This window comes from Strix aluco, chromosome 25 (genome assembly GCF_031877795.1).
Source record: "Strix aluco isolate bStrAlu1 chromosome 25, bStrAlu1.hap1, whole genome shotgun sequence".
NCBI classification, from domain to species: Eukaryota; Metazoa; Chordata; class Aves; order Strigiformes; family Strigidae; genus Strix; species Strix aluco.
In genome coordinates this window covers 4855184-4872381 of record NC_133955.1, presented here as the reverse complement: position 1 = coordinate 4872381, position 17198 = coordinate 4855184, and the positions used below count along the sequence as shown (strand labels likewise).

At 57.5% G+C, this 17198-nt stretch overlaps 1 protein-coding gene across 1 annotated transcript in view; it reads left to right on the top strand.

The window, feature by feature from the left end:
• Positions 1 to 17198, top strand: part of ITPR3 (inositol 1,4,5-trisphosphate receptor type 3) — a 43258-nt gene that overhangs the window by 11335 nt on the left and 14725 nt on the right. Inside the window, exons 3-33 of the mRNA XM_074850549.1 lie at positions 924 to 1045; positions 4179 to 4265; positions 4453 to 4611; positions 4744 to 4842; positions 4954 to 5037; positions 5988 to 6134; positions 6508 to 6603; positions 7820 to 7870; positions 8453 to 8595; positions 8771 to 8870; positions 9164 to 9324; positions 10030 to 10171; positions 10399 to 10560; positions 10706 to 10878; positions 11006 to 11125; positions 11288 to 11470; positions 11555 to 11806; positions 12073 to 12217; positions 12384 to 12531; positions 12841 to 13037; positions 13191 to 13320; positions 13605 to 13662; positions 13870 to 14035; positions 14200 to 14364; positions 14580 to 14648; positions 15115 to 15240; positions 15417 to 15539; positions 15724 to 15924; positions 16280 to 16531; positions 16625 to 16750; positions 17035 to 17160. Of these exons, the coding sequence (XP_074706650.1) occupies positions 924 to 1045; positions 4179 to 4265; positions 4453 to 4611; positions 4744 to 4842; positions 4954 to 5037; positions 5988 to 6134; positions 6508 to 6603; positions 7820 to 7870; positions 8453 to 8595; positions 8771 to 8870; positions 9164 to 9324; positions 10030 to 10171; positions 10399 to 10560; positions 10706 to 10878; positions 11006 to 11125; positions 11288 to 11470; positions 11555 to 11806; positions 12073 to 12217; positions 12384 to 12531; positions 12841 to 13037; positions 13191 to 13320; positions 13605 to 13662; positions 13870 to 14035; positions 14200 to 14364; positions 14580 to 14648; positions 15115 to 15240; positions 15417 to 15539; positions 15724 to 15924; positions 16280 to 16531; positions 16625 to 16750; positions 17035 to 17160 (4313 nt within the window). The remainder of the gene's footprint in view (positions 1 to 923; positions 1046 to 4178; positions 4266 to 4452; positions 4612 to 4743; positions 4843 to 4953; positions 5038 to 5987; positions 6135 to 6507; positions 6604 to 7819; positions 7871 to 8452; positions 8596 to 8770; positions 8871 to 9163; positions 9325 to 10029; positions 10172 to 10398; positions 10561 to 10705; positions 10879 to 11005; positions 11126 to 11287; positions 11471 to 11554; positions 11807 to 12072; positions 12218 to 12383; positions 12532 to 12840; positions 13038 to 13190; positions 13321 to 13604; positions 13663 to 13869; positions 14036 to 14199; positions 14365 to 14579; positions 14649 to 15114; positions 15241 to 15416; positions 15540 to 15723; positions 15925 to 16279; positions 16532 to 16624; positions 16751 to 17034; positions 17161 to 17198) is intronic.

Below are 17198 nucleotides of genomic sequence, written 5' to 3'. Positions count from 1 at the left end.
AGATGTAAGTGCCTCCTTGTCTCCAGACATCTGCTCTCGTGCTTCATTTCCCAAAGCCTGGACTTGGGTGTCCACACTTTTCCGCTCCCCATCCCGGCCACAGCAGCCTGGGGAAAAACAGGCAAATTGGGGGCAATCTGCAGAGCGCAGCCATGCTGCAAGTGTTTGTAGGAGCTGGGATGCAAACCTGTGCCCTTCAGGTCCCCAGAGTGTTTCTTTTAGGACTTGAAATGCTGTTGACGTACAGATTTTAGAAGCCGTTGCTTGTAGCTTCCAGCGCTGGTAATTGAGGCTCCCCGTGAGAACAGGGGAGAACAGGTGAGAACAGCAGGAGAACAGCAACGTGTCCACAAAACCAGCGTATCCCGATGGCAGGGCCACCACAGGGCAGCAACCTGTGGTCTTGCCAGCTCCGGGTGTCCAGTGGGTGGGGTGACAAGGGGGATGTGGAGACGTCTGCTCGGGTCCTGGTCTCATGGCGCCCGTGTCCTGCCAGTTCCCCTCCCTCCGTCCTGGCGAGATCCTCTCCTCCTTTGGTACAGCTGGGCTTCATCAGTACTTTTTCTCCCCCTGAAGTTTTCTTTCCCAAATTGCGCGGCCATTTCCGATGGAAACACTTCTAATCACGAGTCCAAGAAGTGGAGTCATTCCTAGACTCATTATTTACTTTGATTTGAAACCAATCCAGTAGCTAATACAAGGTGAGGTGACCCTCCACCAGTCCCAGCCATGTCTCCCTGGGACCCCCAGCAGCAGACGGGGTTGCTGTGGGTTGGGAGAACCATCTCCCAGTGATGCTGCTGGGACAGGAGCAGCGTCCCAGAGGAGCACTCACTCCTGCCCCTTGGTGACATTGGGGACATGGTGGTGGCTGGTGACTGCGTGGCTGCTGCAGCCTCATGCTTGCCTTCCTCTCCTCCCAGATTGCCTCTTCAAAGTATGTCCCATGAACCGCTACTCTGCCCAGAAGCAGTACTGGAAGGCCAAGCAAACCAAGCAGGACAAGGAGAAAATTGCGGACGTAGTGCTGCTGCAGAAACTCCAGGTGAGCAGGAGAGAGGGACCGTCCTCCCAGAGTGGACAGTCCCCATGGGTTGGTTGGGTGATGACATCCAAACCTCTCGCCATGCAAATCCTGGTATGTTTTGCTTCCCAGAAAGCGTGGGGGCCAGGACCTGCCCTGGATTTTGCTGTCCTCGGGTGTCCTCCTTCTCAGCTCCATTGCCTCCTGTCCTACTGCCCTCCCCTTACCATTAGCCACAGCCACCTTTTCTAGAGGAATGGCTCCTGTAGCTGTCAGTTCTTAATTAATCGTGGAACACGGTGTCTAATAAGGCAGCTGAGATAGACAGGAGCTCTGTACGGTGCTTTGCGCTGGCATCTGCAGGCCTGAGGGTTGTGGTCCCCAGATGGGCATGCTGCACCCTGGGTCACCCTTCTCGTGCGATGCTCTTACCTGGCCTCAGATGTGAGAGGTGATTGAACCCTGGATCCTGCCACAGGCTCCTGACGGCTCCTTGGCTGTCGAGCCATGCCTGCACATGTGCCCTTGGCGCAGGGGGAAGCCCTTGGCAGCGTGGCATGGCCATGCTCGGTCCATGCCGTGACAGCGTGGGGTGAATACAGCAGCGACCAAGGAGCCACAGATAATTTTGTTGCTCCCAGTGCAGGGGAGATGTCCCAGGGAAGACCTGCAGGGACAGGAAAGGAAGGCAACGATGCTGCTGTTGGGGTGAGAGGTGATGTCCACCTGCCTTTCCACCCTGGCCACCATGCCTGGGCTTTGCTGTCTCAGCCCTTCTGATGCTCCCTGTGCAGGAAAGCCCATGGCAGAGCAGGCAGAGGTGCTCTGTGAGCACCACCCTGCAGCACCCAGGGGTGCCTGGCACAGAGGAGGGAGCCGCTGCGGCCAGAACTTGCTCCAAAGGGCTGTGGAAGAGAAAGGCTCCTGTTTACTTCCATGAGGTTTGGAAAAGGCCCATGTTAAACATTGCATAATCGCCTCAGACAGCTGGCGAGGGCCGGAGGATGATTCATAAAACCGAAGCTCAGGAGAGATTCATTAAATCATCTCGTCAGGCTTCAAGCCCAGCCCCAGCCCCACCAGTCCCCCAGTTTTGCCTTTGGGGAGTGAGATCTGATGCAGTGTCCAGACAGGGCGTCCCAGCTTGGTTTGGAGATGCTGGGACGGGGTCGGTGCCTCCTGCCATCTCCAGCCGTACGTGGTCGCTGGTGTATGGAAACGGTATTTTCCTGCTCCAGTTAGACTGTAACTTGTAATGTCGACAGCTGTACTGGCCACGACTGGACAGAGAGGCTCATTTCTGAGCCTGATTGATTGCACATTAGTTAAGATTTCTCTTAAAGAGATTCTGTCATTTCCTTGCTCCTTTCCGCTGCTCCCGGTGTTGCCCTTTTGGCAAATGCTCCTCCGTGTCCGGAGCCGAGCGCTGGGAGAGCCGGGGCAGGGAGGGAGCTCTCTGCAAAGCACTGCCCGTGCTGCTGCGAAGCCCCTGCACGTCCTGGCAGGGCGCTGGGCTCCAGGCTGCCCTTCCTCAGCATCTCCCGCAACCTGAAAACATCTTCCTACCCACAGAGATAATTTCCTGAAGCAGAAGCAGTCTGGGTCTCGAGCGGAGAAGCCCTGCCCAGCCATCCGCGTTGCCCATGGTTGCCTTTCCGAGCTTGTGCTTTTGCCCCGTTGTTTTTGAGTGGGTTTAAGACTTGGTGTTTTCTCAGCTGACTAATTGTAGGTGCAGCCAGATGCGGTGCAGACATGCCATGGAGGCTTTCCTCCTGCTCTGCTGATGTCTCCCCATCCTCCCTGCACCCTTCCGGGCTGCCCACCCCTGTGTGCGTCCCTGACACCCCATCCCACCGTGACTTGGGGACAGACCCCATCTCATCCAAGGGACAGGCTGGGAACATCAGCCCCCGTGGGTTTGTGTGCTCAGGGCAGGCACTTCCCGCTCCTGGCCCCGCCAGCTTTCAGCAAGGGAGGAGCTCAGATCTGGACACAGATTTAGGACTCTCTGTGGTGCCGGATCTCTCACCAGAGCCGTGTTGCTCCATGGGGTTGTTATTAAACTCGCAGCTCTGCATCAGTGTGGGATTTCTTGGCAGCAGGTTTGTTGTCCCGATGGCAGCAGCCACCACCACGGGGCTCACATCCCTGAGTGGCACTCAGAGCTGTGTGGGGACAGAGAGTTAATCAAAGTGGTGGCAACCTTCAAAAGAGCAAAGGGTTTGTACTGCCACAATGTGTGCCAGGTGCCTTCAAAGCCCTGGCGTCACCTGCTCGGGCACTCACAGACCACCTACCCCCATCCTCCCGCAGGGTGCAGAGCCGTGATTCCAGCAGTTTCCCAGTTCCTTCTGCCCTCAAGTGAAAGGGGGCAAAAGCAGGATAGGAAAGGGTAGATGCTCTCCCAGCTCCATCCCTCGCTGCCATTTCCCATCCCAGCTGCGGGGGAGCACTGGGCTGGCACTGCCTGGGCTGTGCCCGGGCTGGCGCCGGGGCCGTCGGCGCACCCTCGCTGTTCCCAGACAGATTCACTGCGGGAGCAAGTTCTTGCCTTGCTCCACGTACGTCGACATCACTCCGACTGCCAGAGCCACTGCATGGAAAATGTCTGTGGTTTTGGAGAGAGGGGCTGCAAGCAGTGCTGAGCAATCCACTCTTGGGCCATCTTGGATACAGCAGGATGGGTCCTGCCGACCACCACAGCAGCCTGGACCTGCAGCCGTCTCTGGGCACGGCACCGCCCACACGGCGCCTTTTGCTCCTCAGTCTCGGGGCTGCTGGGAGCCCCTGGTCCCCACGGCCCTGATGCAGCAGGGCTGAGATGGGTGCATTGCCCCAGCCCCTGAGGGTCCCCTTTTGCTGCTGCCCCATAAGACCTGCTGGGGTTTTGGGGGGATTTCGGTGCCATTTTGCCCCGTCCTAATTTTTAAATCCTTGGTTTAAAGCTCGCATGGGCTTCACACAGCTGCTCAGGGCCACACCGTGGTCCTGGGCTGAGCTCTCGGATGCTGAGGGCCATATAGCTCTGGCCTGTGTTGTCTGGAGGACAGAGGGATGCTGATGCTGCATCCCAACCTGTCCCATCCTCCCTGTAGCAGAGGGTGCAGGTGGCCCCTCTGGGGCTACTACACTCAGCTCTTCTTTTGGTGTTCAGCATGCGGCCCAGATGGAGCAGAAGCAGAACGAGACGGAGAACAAGAAAGTGCATGGTGATGTGGTGAAATACGGCAGCGTCATACAGGTACAGGCGCTCGCTCTCCCCTCCTCTGCGCCCGGCCGATGGGTTTGGGGGAAAATGCACAGATCCAGCCCACGCGAGTCAGGCAGCTGCTGGGAAGGGGCTCATGGGATCCCTCCTGGGTATGACCAGCCCTGGGGACCTTGGGGGGTCGTATTGCCACAGCTCACCCCAGCATTCGCCTTTCCAGCTCCTCCACATGAAAAGCAACAAGTACCTGACGGTGAACAAACGGCTGCCGGCCCTGCTTGAGAAAAACGCCATGCGGGTGACGCTGGATGCCACCGGCAACGAGGGCTCCTGGCTCTTCATCCAACCCTTCTGGAAGCTGAGGAGCAATGGAGACAACGTGAGCGCAGGGCTGAAAAGTCCCTAACTGAAGATGTGCGGAAAGCTCTGTGCGTGCCGCCTGCCAGGGCTCGCCTCCCCGCCAGGCTCCCGATCTCACCCTCGCTCCCTGCGTTCTCGTTTTGCTCCTCAGGTGGTTGTGGGAGACAAAGTCATCCTGAACCCTGTCAACGCCGGGCAGCCGCTCCATGCGAGCAACTACGAGCTTGCTGACAACGCTGGCTGCAAGGAGGTACAGGGAGGGCTGTGAAGGGTCTGGCTTTTACAGCTTGCCTGTTTTTTTTAACTTTTTCTTCCTTTTTTCCCTTGTCCTAGGGATCATGACCTCTCTCTTTCTCCTTAGGTGAACTCGGTCAATTGTAACACCAGCTGGAAAATCAACCTTTTCATGCAGTTCCGTGACCACATGGAGGAAGTGCTGAAAGGGGTAAGGAAGGAGCTTCAGCCACCACCGGCCACCCAGGACACAATGGGCTCCAGGGACCTGACCCTGGTCCCCTGCAAGGGCAGGACATGTGAACAGCCATTTGGCTCTGTGACAAGGGCAGAGGAAAGAGATCCTGGCTTGAGAACCTTGATTTCTAGGAGAATTCATCACTTGGAGAACTTAACAGCAAGCCAGAGTTGAATATTTTAGTATCTCCTGGCAGCGGGTACCCAGGGGGGCATGAAATTACCCTCTGCCTTATTGTATTAAATTGGCTCTTGACAATACGAGGCACACGTAGTGCCAGCAGTGGCTTCTAGCTGCGAGGACAATTTTCAGCTGTTTAGCTGTACAGCAGGGCTGGCTGTTGCCTGGGAAAGGAACTTTCCCTGCGGAGCTATTGTTCTGGGCTGAGGTCCTCCAGGAAGCAGCTGGATGGATATTGATTGTTATGATCTTACAGACCCTCGTCCCCAGGCGCCACATTTATCACCAGCTTCCCGCATCTGCCGCATCCTCCTCCCCGGGGCGTTAATGCCTTAAACACATTGGTGAGCGGAGCCTCTGCCCGCTCCAGGGGGGGTAAAATGGTGGGTTTGCACCCATTTTACAGCCTGGGGAGGGAAAGCAGAGAGAAGTGACTTGCATGGGTAAACAGAGTGATGGCATTGTGGAGTGCGGGGTGCCCTTCCCTGGGTTCAGAGGAGGATTTGGGCTGCTAGAGGCAGGTTTTAGCACAGCTCAGGTAGGTAGGACTGGAAAAGCTGATGGTGCCCTTCAATGCCCATGCTCCTGCAGTCCTGCCGTGTCACGGCTGGGAGCTGTGCTCTGCTCTGGACCTTGTACAGGGGAAATCCCATCCCCTTTGCAGGGTGGGGGGTCACAGGAGGAGCTACATCGGCTTGTAGGAGAGCCACGTCCCTGGGTCTCACCACCATGTCCTGGTCCAGGGGGATGTGGTGAGGCTCTTCCACGCTGAGCAGGAGAAGTTTCTCACCTGTGACGAGTACAAAGGCAAGCTGCACGTCTTCCTCCGCACCACCCTGAGACAGTCGGCCACCTCGGCCACCAGCTCCAACGCCCTGTGGGAGGTGGAGGTGAGTGGGGAGTGGATGGACCGTGTGTCTCTGGGCTTTCAGGGTACCTCCGTGGGTTGCTGCACTTTTACTGGGGGGTTCTAGAAGCAGTGGTTATTTCTATACATTTCCACCTCTGGTAGCCTGACTGCCCTGGTGAAAGCCAGCGCAAGGCTCGAGCTCCATGAGAGCACTGGGGGCCGCGACTGGTGGATGGGCACTGGTGTCTCTCTGAGCTCTGCACCCTGAGTATATTTGCTCATGGCCACATTTGATGGGGCTTTTATTGTCGATGTGTTTGCCCGGGGTCAGCAGAGGCTCGGAGGCAGGAACGGCGTCCTGGTTCCCCGCAGCCCTGTGTGCCACCGACTGAGCTCTCCTCTGCTTCTCCTAGGTTGTCCACCACGACCCGTGCCGGGGGGGAGCCGGGCACTGGAACGGCTTGTACCGCTTCAAACACCTCGCCACGGGCAACTACCTGGCAGCAGAGGTAAGGCGGCGAGCAGAGGGATGCAGGGACCTGCCCTGCCTTCAAGATGCTGGCACCGTCCCTTGCAAAGTCCCTGGGACAGAGTGGCGAGGCCCAGGATTGCCTCTGGCCCCGCTCCACTTTGCTTTTGGAGCCATCCTGCCCTGGGCTTCTGCAGCTCCTCCTTGCTCACAGGAGGCATTGGCACGGGGGCTGTGAGCATCATCATCATTTGCCCATTTGCAAGGCTAGGCTTTTCCCCCTGAAATCCCCCATCCCAAGGTGCAAGGTTTGCTTGCCAAAATTTTTGTTCCTGGCTCCCTCCTCTTCTGGCCCAGGGGGGCAGGAGGGGGTGGCTGGGGTTTTCGTTTATTTGTTTGCTCTGGGCCAAGCAACTGTACAGGCACAGCCTTCTGGGGGAGATAATTCATCCTGCTGCATTTAACTCTTCCTGATCAGGTTTTGCCCATCCTCATCCTCTAGTCCACAGCAATATCCAGGGTTGTCCTTGCCTGGGGAGGGTGTGGGCAAAATCTAGGCCTGGAAACATCATTTGCCAAATTTTTTTTCTCCTGTTTAAGGCCAGCTCAAGGCCTCCTGATAGCGGCACAAAGAGGTTTCTGCACTTAGATAATGTGGTTTATATGACACGAATGAGCTGCCAGGACCAAGGGAAAGACAGTGATACCGCCTGTTGCCAGGGCAGCAGGGACGTACTGGGGGGGGATCTTGGTGCACCATGTGCCAAAGGTGCTCCCTAGCTGGAGAAGACAACCAGAGGCAGCTCCCAGGGCCCCTTCCACCACTGGCAGGATGGAAAGTAGCAAATACTGGGGCTCTGAAATGGCTGCTTTAAAGCAAAAGACACTCGAGTGATATCTTCTGCAGAAGAAAGAAGATCACAGATTGATCCCCATCCTGGGTTGGTGCTGCCCAGCTTGCATTGCTCACTGAGTCCTCAGCCTGGGGCCTCAAGGGATTTACAGCAAGAGCTCATCTTGCTGCAATGCAGAGCCCTGGGTCTGCTCACCAGGGCTCACCCCGTCCCGCTCCTCGGGGACGGAGTGCTGTGCTCTGGATATGGGTCACGTCCTCCAGCCCCATCTGGGCAGGTTTCCTCTCTCTGTGATGTGATTGAGGAAGGCAGGAACAGAGATAACACCCCGTGCTCAGGGTTTTGGAGGGACCAAGTGGGAGGACTGATAGCTGTCTTTCATCTCCCTCTTTAACTTTTCAGGAAAACCCAAGTTATAAAGGAGACGTGGCTGAGCCCAAAGCAGCGCCCACGGTGAGCTGTGTGCAGCCTCGCTAGCAGAAATGCTGCTGCCGCTGCCTGAAATCACGCCGTCTCTTAGACTCTGCCTGAAAGCAGGGAAATGCCCCGAAACAGAGCTCACTGCGGGGGACAGTGCCCGCGCCGGGTCCCGCTTGGTGCCAAGGCTGTGGCCGGAGCCTGTCCCGCTGCCCAGCAGAGCATCCCCGCGCCCCGCACTCTAGAGTAGCATCCCTGTGTCCTGCTTGCGAGAGGACCCTGCTGAAATCAGTTGAAGGGGTCCCAGTGCATGTTGGATCCCCAGGCCACGGGGAAGTGCTGTAGCAGAGAGATTTGGACTTTCAGGGGGTTTTTCTCTTTGCTGTTGGTGAGATTTGGAGAAGGGGTGGCCTCGTAGCTCAGGTGCATCACGCCGCGCTTGTGCTCTTGCAGCCCCTCGTGCGTCTCCGCGCTGCGAGGCTCAGCCCGGCGTCCGAGCAAAAGCTTCTGCTGTGAGCGTAGCCGCTGCGTGTCTCCTCCGATGCGTGTGCGCAGGGAGGCTGGGCTCGGCGGGGTGGCCACCCCACACCGGGCTCAAAGCCGCTTTCCCCGGTGCAGGGGGGCAGCAGCCGCGCCAGCCGCAGGAACACAGGGGAGAAGATCAAATACCGCCTGGTGGCCGTGCCCCATGGCAATGACATCGCCTCCCTCTTCGAGCTGGACCCTACCACGCTGCAGAAGACAGACTCCTTTGTCCCTCGGTATGTGAGCACACATCGCCATGGAGGGACTGAAATAAAGAAGGGAGGCTTAACTGCGTGGTGTGAAATTTTGGCAAGTCTGTTCTTTTGGGGGCTTTGCCGGGTGTTGGGGGAAGTGGTGGGTGCTGGTGTGTCTGTGTGGGGATCGCTCACCAGGACACTGTGCCATTTGCAGGAACTCCTATGTGAGGCTGCGCCACCTCTGCACCAACACCTGGATCCAGAGCACCAACGTGCCCATTGACATCGATGAGGAGAGGCCCATTCGCCTCATGGTACGGCCCCACTACCTTCTCCCATGCATGGATTTATCCCCTGTGCCCCAGTAGCTCTTAGCTTGCTCCTTCCCACCCAGCACCCAGGGGCTGAAATACCCTGATGATCTAAGGGGGTAGCTGAACATGAGCCTAGAGTCTGTCCCGGTAACCCAGAGCCCATCACAGCAACCTAGAGCCCACCCCAGTCCTTCCGATGGGGATGAGTGACTTCACCCTAGTTGGTGGCAGATGGTGGGGACATGCTTGGCATTGCCCTCTCTGTGTGATGCTGCTTCCCTGTTGCTTCCCAGCTGGGCACGTGCCCCACCAAAGAAGACAAAGAAGCTTTCGCCATCGTCTCCGTGCCTGTGTCTGAGATCCGGGACCTGGACTTTGCTAACGATGCCAGCTCGATGCTGGCCAACGTGGTGGAGAAGATGAATGAAGGTTTTCTCAGCCAGAATGATCGGAGGTAAAAAGTCATTTCCCTTAGGAGACGGGGCTGTGCCAGGCTCCTCCAAGGGCTCTCCAGCATCGCTGCAGTTGGGCCCCCTGCCTGGGTCTTGGTGCCAGCGCTGTCTTACTTTCCTGCCCACAACCCAAATCCACGCCTGCTTCTCCCAGGAGTCTGGCGAGGAAACCAGATAACGCCGCAGCTCTGCTCTGGCCCCTCCTTTGCCGCTAGAAAAATATCCGAGGGGCTGAGAGATGGCCCCATGATAGGGGCGGCTGGGTTAGTCACAGTATTATTTTTAGGTGGGTGGGTTCTTGGTGCTTCCTGAGCAAACACAGATCCCTGTGGGACAGAGTGAGCTGCTTCCGCCCTGCCAGCCCGCCCCGTGCGGGTCCTGCAAAGGTGACTAAGGGGGCAGAGGCGTTAAATGCGAAATCCCTGGGATGAATCACAAGGAAAGGCCACCGGCTTTTACCCTGGCACATATAGTTTCCTTAGGAACCAATAGGGGCTGTAAAACTTCTTGCTTCAGGGCAGCCATTAACCTCTAGCAAGGAGGGGAGGATTGACCAGCAGCTTCCCTGGCAGACTTTTGAGCCCTGGACGTGGGCTCTTTGGTCCTCCAAAATGCGTCGTCATCCTTGCAGGGACCCAAGTCTTGGGTGGACTGTGTGGGGTGGGTGAGCAGCCCCTGCAGCCCACTTGCACCATGCCCTTTTGCAGGTTTGTGATCCAGCTGCTGGAGGACTTGGTGTTTTTTGTCAGCGATGTCCCCAACAATGGCCAGAATGTGCTGGACATTGTGGTGACCAAGCCCAACCGGGAGCGACAGAAGCTGATGCGGGAGCAGAACATCCTGAAGCAGGTGAGTGGCCCCAGGGCCCTGCATCTGAGCAAGGCTGAGGTTCTGTGGAGATGTCCTGCGCTGGAGTCCAGGGATCTGGAAACTCCCATGGAGGAGGTGGAGCTGGTCTCCAGCTCATGGCCCAGTGGTGCACCAAGCCCTCCTGGCAAGCACAACTGAGTCCAGCCGTGCATAGGGGTGATGGTGAGGAGGGGGTCACAACATTTATCATCTCTGCTTTTGGGCAGATCTTTGGGATCCTGAAAGCCCCCTTCAAGGACAAGGGCGGGGAAGGGCCCCTGGTGCGGCTGGAAGAGCTGTCGGACCAGAAGAATGCTCCCTACCAGTACATGTTTCGGCTGTGCTACCGCGTTCTCCGGCACTCCCAGGAGGACTATCGCAAGAACCAGGTGCATGGGGGGGTGACAGGGGGAGCTCCCATCCCACCACCTGTTGCAAAGCCCTGAGGGGCTGCTGAGGTCTCGGTGGGACAGGGGGGCATTGCCAGACTCAGCACCCAGCCCCATGGGCTCACCACCTCTCTGCCCGCTCCAGGAGCACATTGCCAAGCAGTTTGGCATGATGCAGTCACAGATCGGCTACGACATCCTGGCCGAGGACACCATCACAGCCCTGCTGCACAACAACCGTAAGCTGCTGGAGAAGCACATCACGAAGACGGAGGTGGAGACCTTTGTCAGCCTGGTGCGCAAGAACCGCGAGCCACGGTGCGTGTCTGGAAAGGCCCCATCCCAGAGGGCTTTGTGCTGCGTGATGGGTGGCATGGGTCTCGACCAGAGGTGGAGAGAGCCCCTGGGGTCCCCCCTTTCACAGCGAGCTGTCTGTGCTCTGTAGGTTTTTGGACTACCTCTCGGACCTGTGCGTGTCCAACCACATTGCCATCCCCGTCACCCAGGAGCTGATCTGCAAGTGCGTGCTGGACTCAAAGAACAGTGACATCCTCATCAAAACAGAGTGAGTAGCCAAGGGGAAAGGTTTTCCACATTCGGGGTTTGGTGCCTGGTCCTGCCTTCCACCAGCTCCCCCGGTGCCCTGGTAAAACCCCTGTCACCCCTTGAGGTGCAGCCGCTTCCCATCTGTGGGAGCATCTCCAGTTTTACCCCTTTTCTGTCCTAGGCTGAGGCCGGTGAAGGAGATGTCCCAGACTCATGAGTACCTGAGCATCGAGTACTCAGAGGAGGAGGTCTGGCTCACCTGGACAGACAAGAACAATGACCACCATGAGAAAAGCATCCGGCAGCTGGCGCAGGAGGCCCGGGCTGGCAATGCTCATGATGAGAACGTCCTCAGTTACTACAGGTGATGATCTCAGAGCATCTCCTCCGTAGGTGAGGGTATAAGGGTTGCGTGGCCTGACTCCCTCTCCCCCTCATCCCTGGGCAGGTACCAGCTGAAGCTCTTTGCCCGCATGTGCCTGGATCGCCAGTACTTGGCCATCAAGGAGATCTCCCAGCAGCTGGGTGTGGACCTGATCTTCCTCTGCATGGCGGATGAGATGCTGCCCTTCGATCTCCGGGCGTCCTTCTGCCACCTCATGTTGCACGTGCATGTGGACAGAGACCCCCAGGAGCTGGTGATGCCTGTGAAGTTTGCACGGCTCTGGACCGAGATCCCCACAGCCATCACGATCAAAGAGTGAGACACTCTGCGGCTTGCAGCAGCTCTGAGGGTCAGGGCAGGAGGTGGGATCTGGTAGGGACTGGCTTGGCTTTAGCAGGGACTGGGAGGGGGGCATTTGTGGACTGACTTTGGTAGGTCTCAGTCTTCAGAAGGAAGGTCATGAATCATGAGCATCACTTCTGGCTGTGGTGGCTCAGCAGCTGCCTGGACCATGCTGCTTCCAGGCTGGATGTGAGGAGACTCGCTGCCATCCAGCTCACCCCCACCATCTCCCCTCGCAGCTACGACTCCAACCTCAACGTCTCACGCGATGACAAGAAGAACAAATTTGCCAGCACCATGGAGTTCGTGGAGGACTACCTCAACAATGTGGTGAGCGAGGCGGTGCCCTTTGCCAACGAGGAGAAGAACAAGCTCACCTTCGAGGTGCGAATCCTGCCGGTGTCACTGGCATGTTGCAGGATGCTACCCAGTTTGGCTGTGACTGCCTCTGCAGTGAGGGTGGCCGTGCTGGCATCCCTCTCCTCCATGTTTGCTTCTCCTGCTCAGCCCTGAGCACGGCGAGGTCTGGAGTTGCCTTGTCCTTCCCCAGGTCGTCAGCCTTGCCCACAACCTCATCTACTTCGGCTTCTACAGCTTCAGCGAGCTGCTGCGCCTGACACGGACGCTGCTGGGCATCATCGACTGCGTCCAAAACCCCCAGCTGATGATGCAGGCAGTCTACAACGACGAGGTGACAGGTGAGTCCCTGCTCTGTAATCAGGCATGGTCCTACAGGAGGGTGTTTTCCATGGTCTGCCCAGTGCTTTCCAGTTTTGGCTGCAAGAAAACAAGCCACTGGTTTTCTGTCACAGAAGCTTTGGCTGGGTCTGCGCTGGGAGACAGGAGGTGTTGAGCCCTTGGCCATGCCAGAGAAATGGCCAGTCCCTCCTACTCATTCTCTGATTAATACCTCCAGCATTTTCCAGTCTAAGTGGGTTCTTCTGTTGGTCCTCTGCCACCTCCCTTTCCATCTGCATTAACTCTGCCTACTGTGGCTGCCTCTGTAGGGAAGAACGTGCGGAGGTCAATCCAGGGCGTTGGGCAGATGATGTCCACCATGGTGCTGAGCAGGAAACAGTCCATCTTCAGCCCCCCGAGCCTCAGTGCTGGGTCTGCCCCAGAGCAAGTGGACAGAGGGAGGAGCATTGAGAATGAAAACATTGTGGTGATGGAGACCAAGCTGAAGATCCTGGAGATCTTGCAGGTTGGAGCTGGTGGGGAGGGAGAAGCATTGTGTTGCTGCGGGTGGGACCTGTGGGATGGGGTGGTGTGGGGAAGACATGGTTTTCTGATGCAGAGAGGCAGCTGGCATGAAGAGGGCACTTACTTTTGCTTTCTTCTTCTTCACTGCCACCAGTTCATCCTGAACGTGCGGCTGGACTACAGGATTTCCTACCTGCTTTCGGTCTTCAAGAAGGAGTTTGTGGAAGTCTACCCCATGCAGGACAGTGCGGCCGATGGGACGGCTCCAGCCTTTGACTCCACAAGTAACTCTTCCACTTTGCTCCTGGTCCACCTTCAACTCAGCAAACCCCACGGGCTGGGGACATGCAGGCGGTGATGGCAGCTCCATCAGCTCTCCACCCACTGCTGCTGCTGGCAGGGAGCATGGGGGGGGATTGGAGTTTGTGAAGATGGGATGAAGTGTCCTGTGTCCATCGTGGATGCTCAGAGCAGGGGCCAGGGAGCTGAGCTGGTTCCTGTGGGGTTTCTGCCAATGCACAGGGATCACGTTGGCTGCCCCTTTCACCTCCCTTTCCTCTCCCTTCAGCTGCAGCCATGAACCTGGACCGGATCGGCGAGCACGCAGAAGCCATGTTTGGTGTGGGGTGAGTCCCTGCCCCCTCCGGTGCATAGTTAGCCTGGCCATAGGGCTCTTCCTCCTGTCCATACTGCCGAGGCTGAAAGCTGCAGGTGATGAGGAAGATGAGGCTCTAAAGGCTAAAGCAGCTGTCCCCATCAGCCCTGGGGGGTGGCTGAGTGCACGCAAGCTCCCACATGGCTACTAACCCCAAGCGCTTTCATCCCGGCTTCAGGAAGACGAGCAGCATGTTAGAGGTGGATGACGAGGGAGGGAGGATGTTTCTGCGGGTGCTGATCCACCTGACGATGCACGACTACCCACCGCTCATCTCCGGCTCCCTGCAGCTCCTCTTCAAGCACTTCAGCCAGAGGCAGGAGGTCTTGCACACCTTCAAACAGGTAACCCTGGTGGGACGCTGCTCTGGAGCACCTCTAAGCCCACACTTGGCTGTGGGTGCAGGACATGGGATAGGTCCTGACCCCTTTCCTTGGGAGGGAGGTCTGGGAGAGGAGGGAAATGGGGTTTGTGCCCAAACTGGAAACCCTTGGTAATGTCGCTGCAGGTTCAGCTCCTGATCTCAGCCCAGGATGTTGAGAACTACAAGGTGATCAAGTCAGAGCTGGACAAACTCCGCACCATGGTGGAGAAATCAGAGCTCTGGGTGGACAAGAAGGGCAGCAGTAAAGGGGACAGCACGGTGGAGGGGAACAAGAAGGAGAAGAAAGAGGTAAGAGCCCTGAGCAAGACCCTGGGAACCAGGGTGGGAGAGGAGTGGGGGGCAGAGGCGCAGCTCGCTTCACCCCAAGACCTACCACCTCTCGATGGGCCGTGCACCCTTCTCCCTGGAAGAGGAGGGTCAGGGAGGGTTCTGTGGGGTGTAGTTATGCCCCAGGCTTTGGAGAGGTGCAGTGGGACCCTGAAGATGTTTCTCTCCCCTTGCAGCATGCTGCTGATGAAGAGGTCATTGCTCCGGGAGAGAAGAGCAGTGAGAACTATCAGATAGTCAAGGGGGTAAGTGAGACCGAATCCTGTCCCCAGGGCTGTTCCTGGAGGCATGGCCAGTGATATCTGCCTGGCCTGGACTGGCATGGGTGCACCAACAAGAAGGGAAAATGTGAAATCATGGTGGGGATTTCCAAGCTTTTCAGTGGTTCATTAGAAATGAGCTGGCTTGTTCCTGCCAGCTCAGCACAAGGAGGAGCCCTGTTACATCCCCAGGGCTCTCAAGTGAGCCTTGCACTGGGGGGACCGGAGGGGAGAGGGTTGGTGATGGGTATGAGGGCTCTCTGCGTGACACTGCAAGGAGGGTTTGTGAGTGGAGTGCCAAGATTTGTGAGCAATGCGCAAAGCTGGGCATGAGGGAGCACCTGGGCTTATGGAGGGCACATCTGGATTGCAAGCAAGCCCTCAGCACTGGTGGCCATCCTGATGGGCTCCCAGGCTCAGTTCCCCTCTGCCGTGGTCCTTCTCTCCGCAGATCCTGGAGCGGCTGAATAAGATGTGCGGGGTTGGAGAGCAAGTGCGCAAGAAGCAGCAGCGCCTTCTGAAGAACATGGATGCCCACAAAGTGATGCTGGATCTGCTGCAGATCCCTTATGAGAAGGTGGGTGGGTAGAAACTGGTTGATCCTGAAGTGCCCAGGGCAAGGGGTGGGGGATGCGGGGACCCCCCTGTATGGCTGGGTCCTGCAGCTGGGTAGGGCAGGGCGGGGGCAGCAGCCTGCTGCTACTCCCCATCCCTCACCAACTCTGGGTATTTCTCTTCTCTGCCTTTCCTCAGGGTGATGCCAAGATGATGGAGATCCTGAAATTCACCCACCAGTTCCTGCAGAAGTTTTGTGCTGGCAATCAGGAAAACCAGGCCCTGCTGCACAAACACCTCAACCTGTTCCTGACCCCAGGGGTAAGGAGAGGGGACCAAAGGGCAGTCACAGGCAGCAGCACAGGGAGAGACTTCAGTACCTGGGGCTGAGAGCAAGAGATACAAAAGCCAGGAGAAGACCCCGGGAGAGGAGGGATCAGTGCAGGAGGAGCAAAGCTCTTCCCCTCAGCCCCCCAAGCCTCACTCATCTCCCCTGGTCCCGCAGCTCCTGGAGGCTGAGACGATGCAGCACATCTTCCTCAACAACTACCAGCTCTGCTCAGAGATCAACGAGACGGTGCCGCAGCACTTCATCCACTGTGTGGCCACCCATGGCCGCCACGTGCAGTACCTTGACTTCCTGCACACCATCATCAAGGCTGAGGGCAAGTACGTCAAGAAGTGCCAGGACATGATCATGACCGAGGTGAGCACCTCTCCCCCCAGCCTGTGGGCTTGAGTGTAGCAGGGCATGGCTCCTGGGAGGTGCACAGTTGGCTTCTTCCTTGAGGAAGAGCCTTCCTGGCCATGCTGTCTTCTCCCTGGAGCAGGAATCATCTCCAGAAGCTTAATGCAAGGTCCAATAACCATCTTGGAGTCCCACAAGCTGTGATTTTTTTGATTTCACTGCAAATGCCTGGTTTTCCCTGTAAATGCACAGCCCTTTCACCCTTCACCGCCTGCTGCCTCCCATCGCCCCACTGCAGAGGACACCGTTTTCTGCCTTGCAAGGTTTCTGACCCTCCTTCTCTGGAGTGGTGACCACTGACCCTTCCCTGCAGCTCACCAACGCCGGGGACGATGTGGTGGTTTTCTACAACGACAAGGCTTCACTGGCCACCCTTCTGGAGATGATGACAGCGGCCAGGGATGGGGTGGAGGAGAACAGCCCGCTGATGTACCACATCTCACTGGTGGATCTGCTGGCTGCCTGCGCCGAGGGCAAGAACGTCTACACGGAGATCAAGTGCACGTCCCTGCTGCCCTTGGAGGACGTGGTGCGGGTGGTGACACATGAGGATTGCATCACGGAGGTACGGGGTGCCCAGTGAGGAGGGTGCCAGTAGCTTTGCACTGATTGTCTTCTCCTGATGGTGCCTGTGCCCCCACCCCTCTCTTCTCGACAGGTGAAGATGGCCTACGTGAACTTCGTCAACCACTGCTATGTGGACACGGAGGTGGAGATGAAGGAGATCTACACCAGCAACCATATCTGGACTCTCTTTGAGAACTTCACCCTGGACATGGCCAGGGTGTGTGGGGAAGGTTGGGTGGGAGGGACACAGCAGTGAGAGCTGCTGTATCGGATGGGGACAGGCTGGTGTCACCGAGGGTCCCTCAAAGCCTGGGGAGCCAGACATGGGGCACTAGGGACTGAGGAGCAGTCAGAGCTCTCTGGCGTAGACCCAGGAGCTCTGTCACTAGCCACATCCTTCAGCTCAGCAAAGTCCCAGCAGCACTGTATGCCAGCAGTATCTGGCCAGGATGCATGCTCACCTCGCTCTGGTCCCATCAGCATCCTCTCTTCTCCTCACAGATGTGCAAGAAGCGAGAGAAACGCCTGCCAGACCCTACGCTGGAGAAGTACGTGCTGACAGTGGTGCTGGACACCATCAACGCATTCTTCAGCTCCCCCTTCTCGGAGAACAGCACCTCGCTGCAGGTAATAAGGTGCTGCATGGACAGGCCATGGCTGTGGGA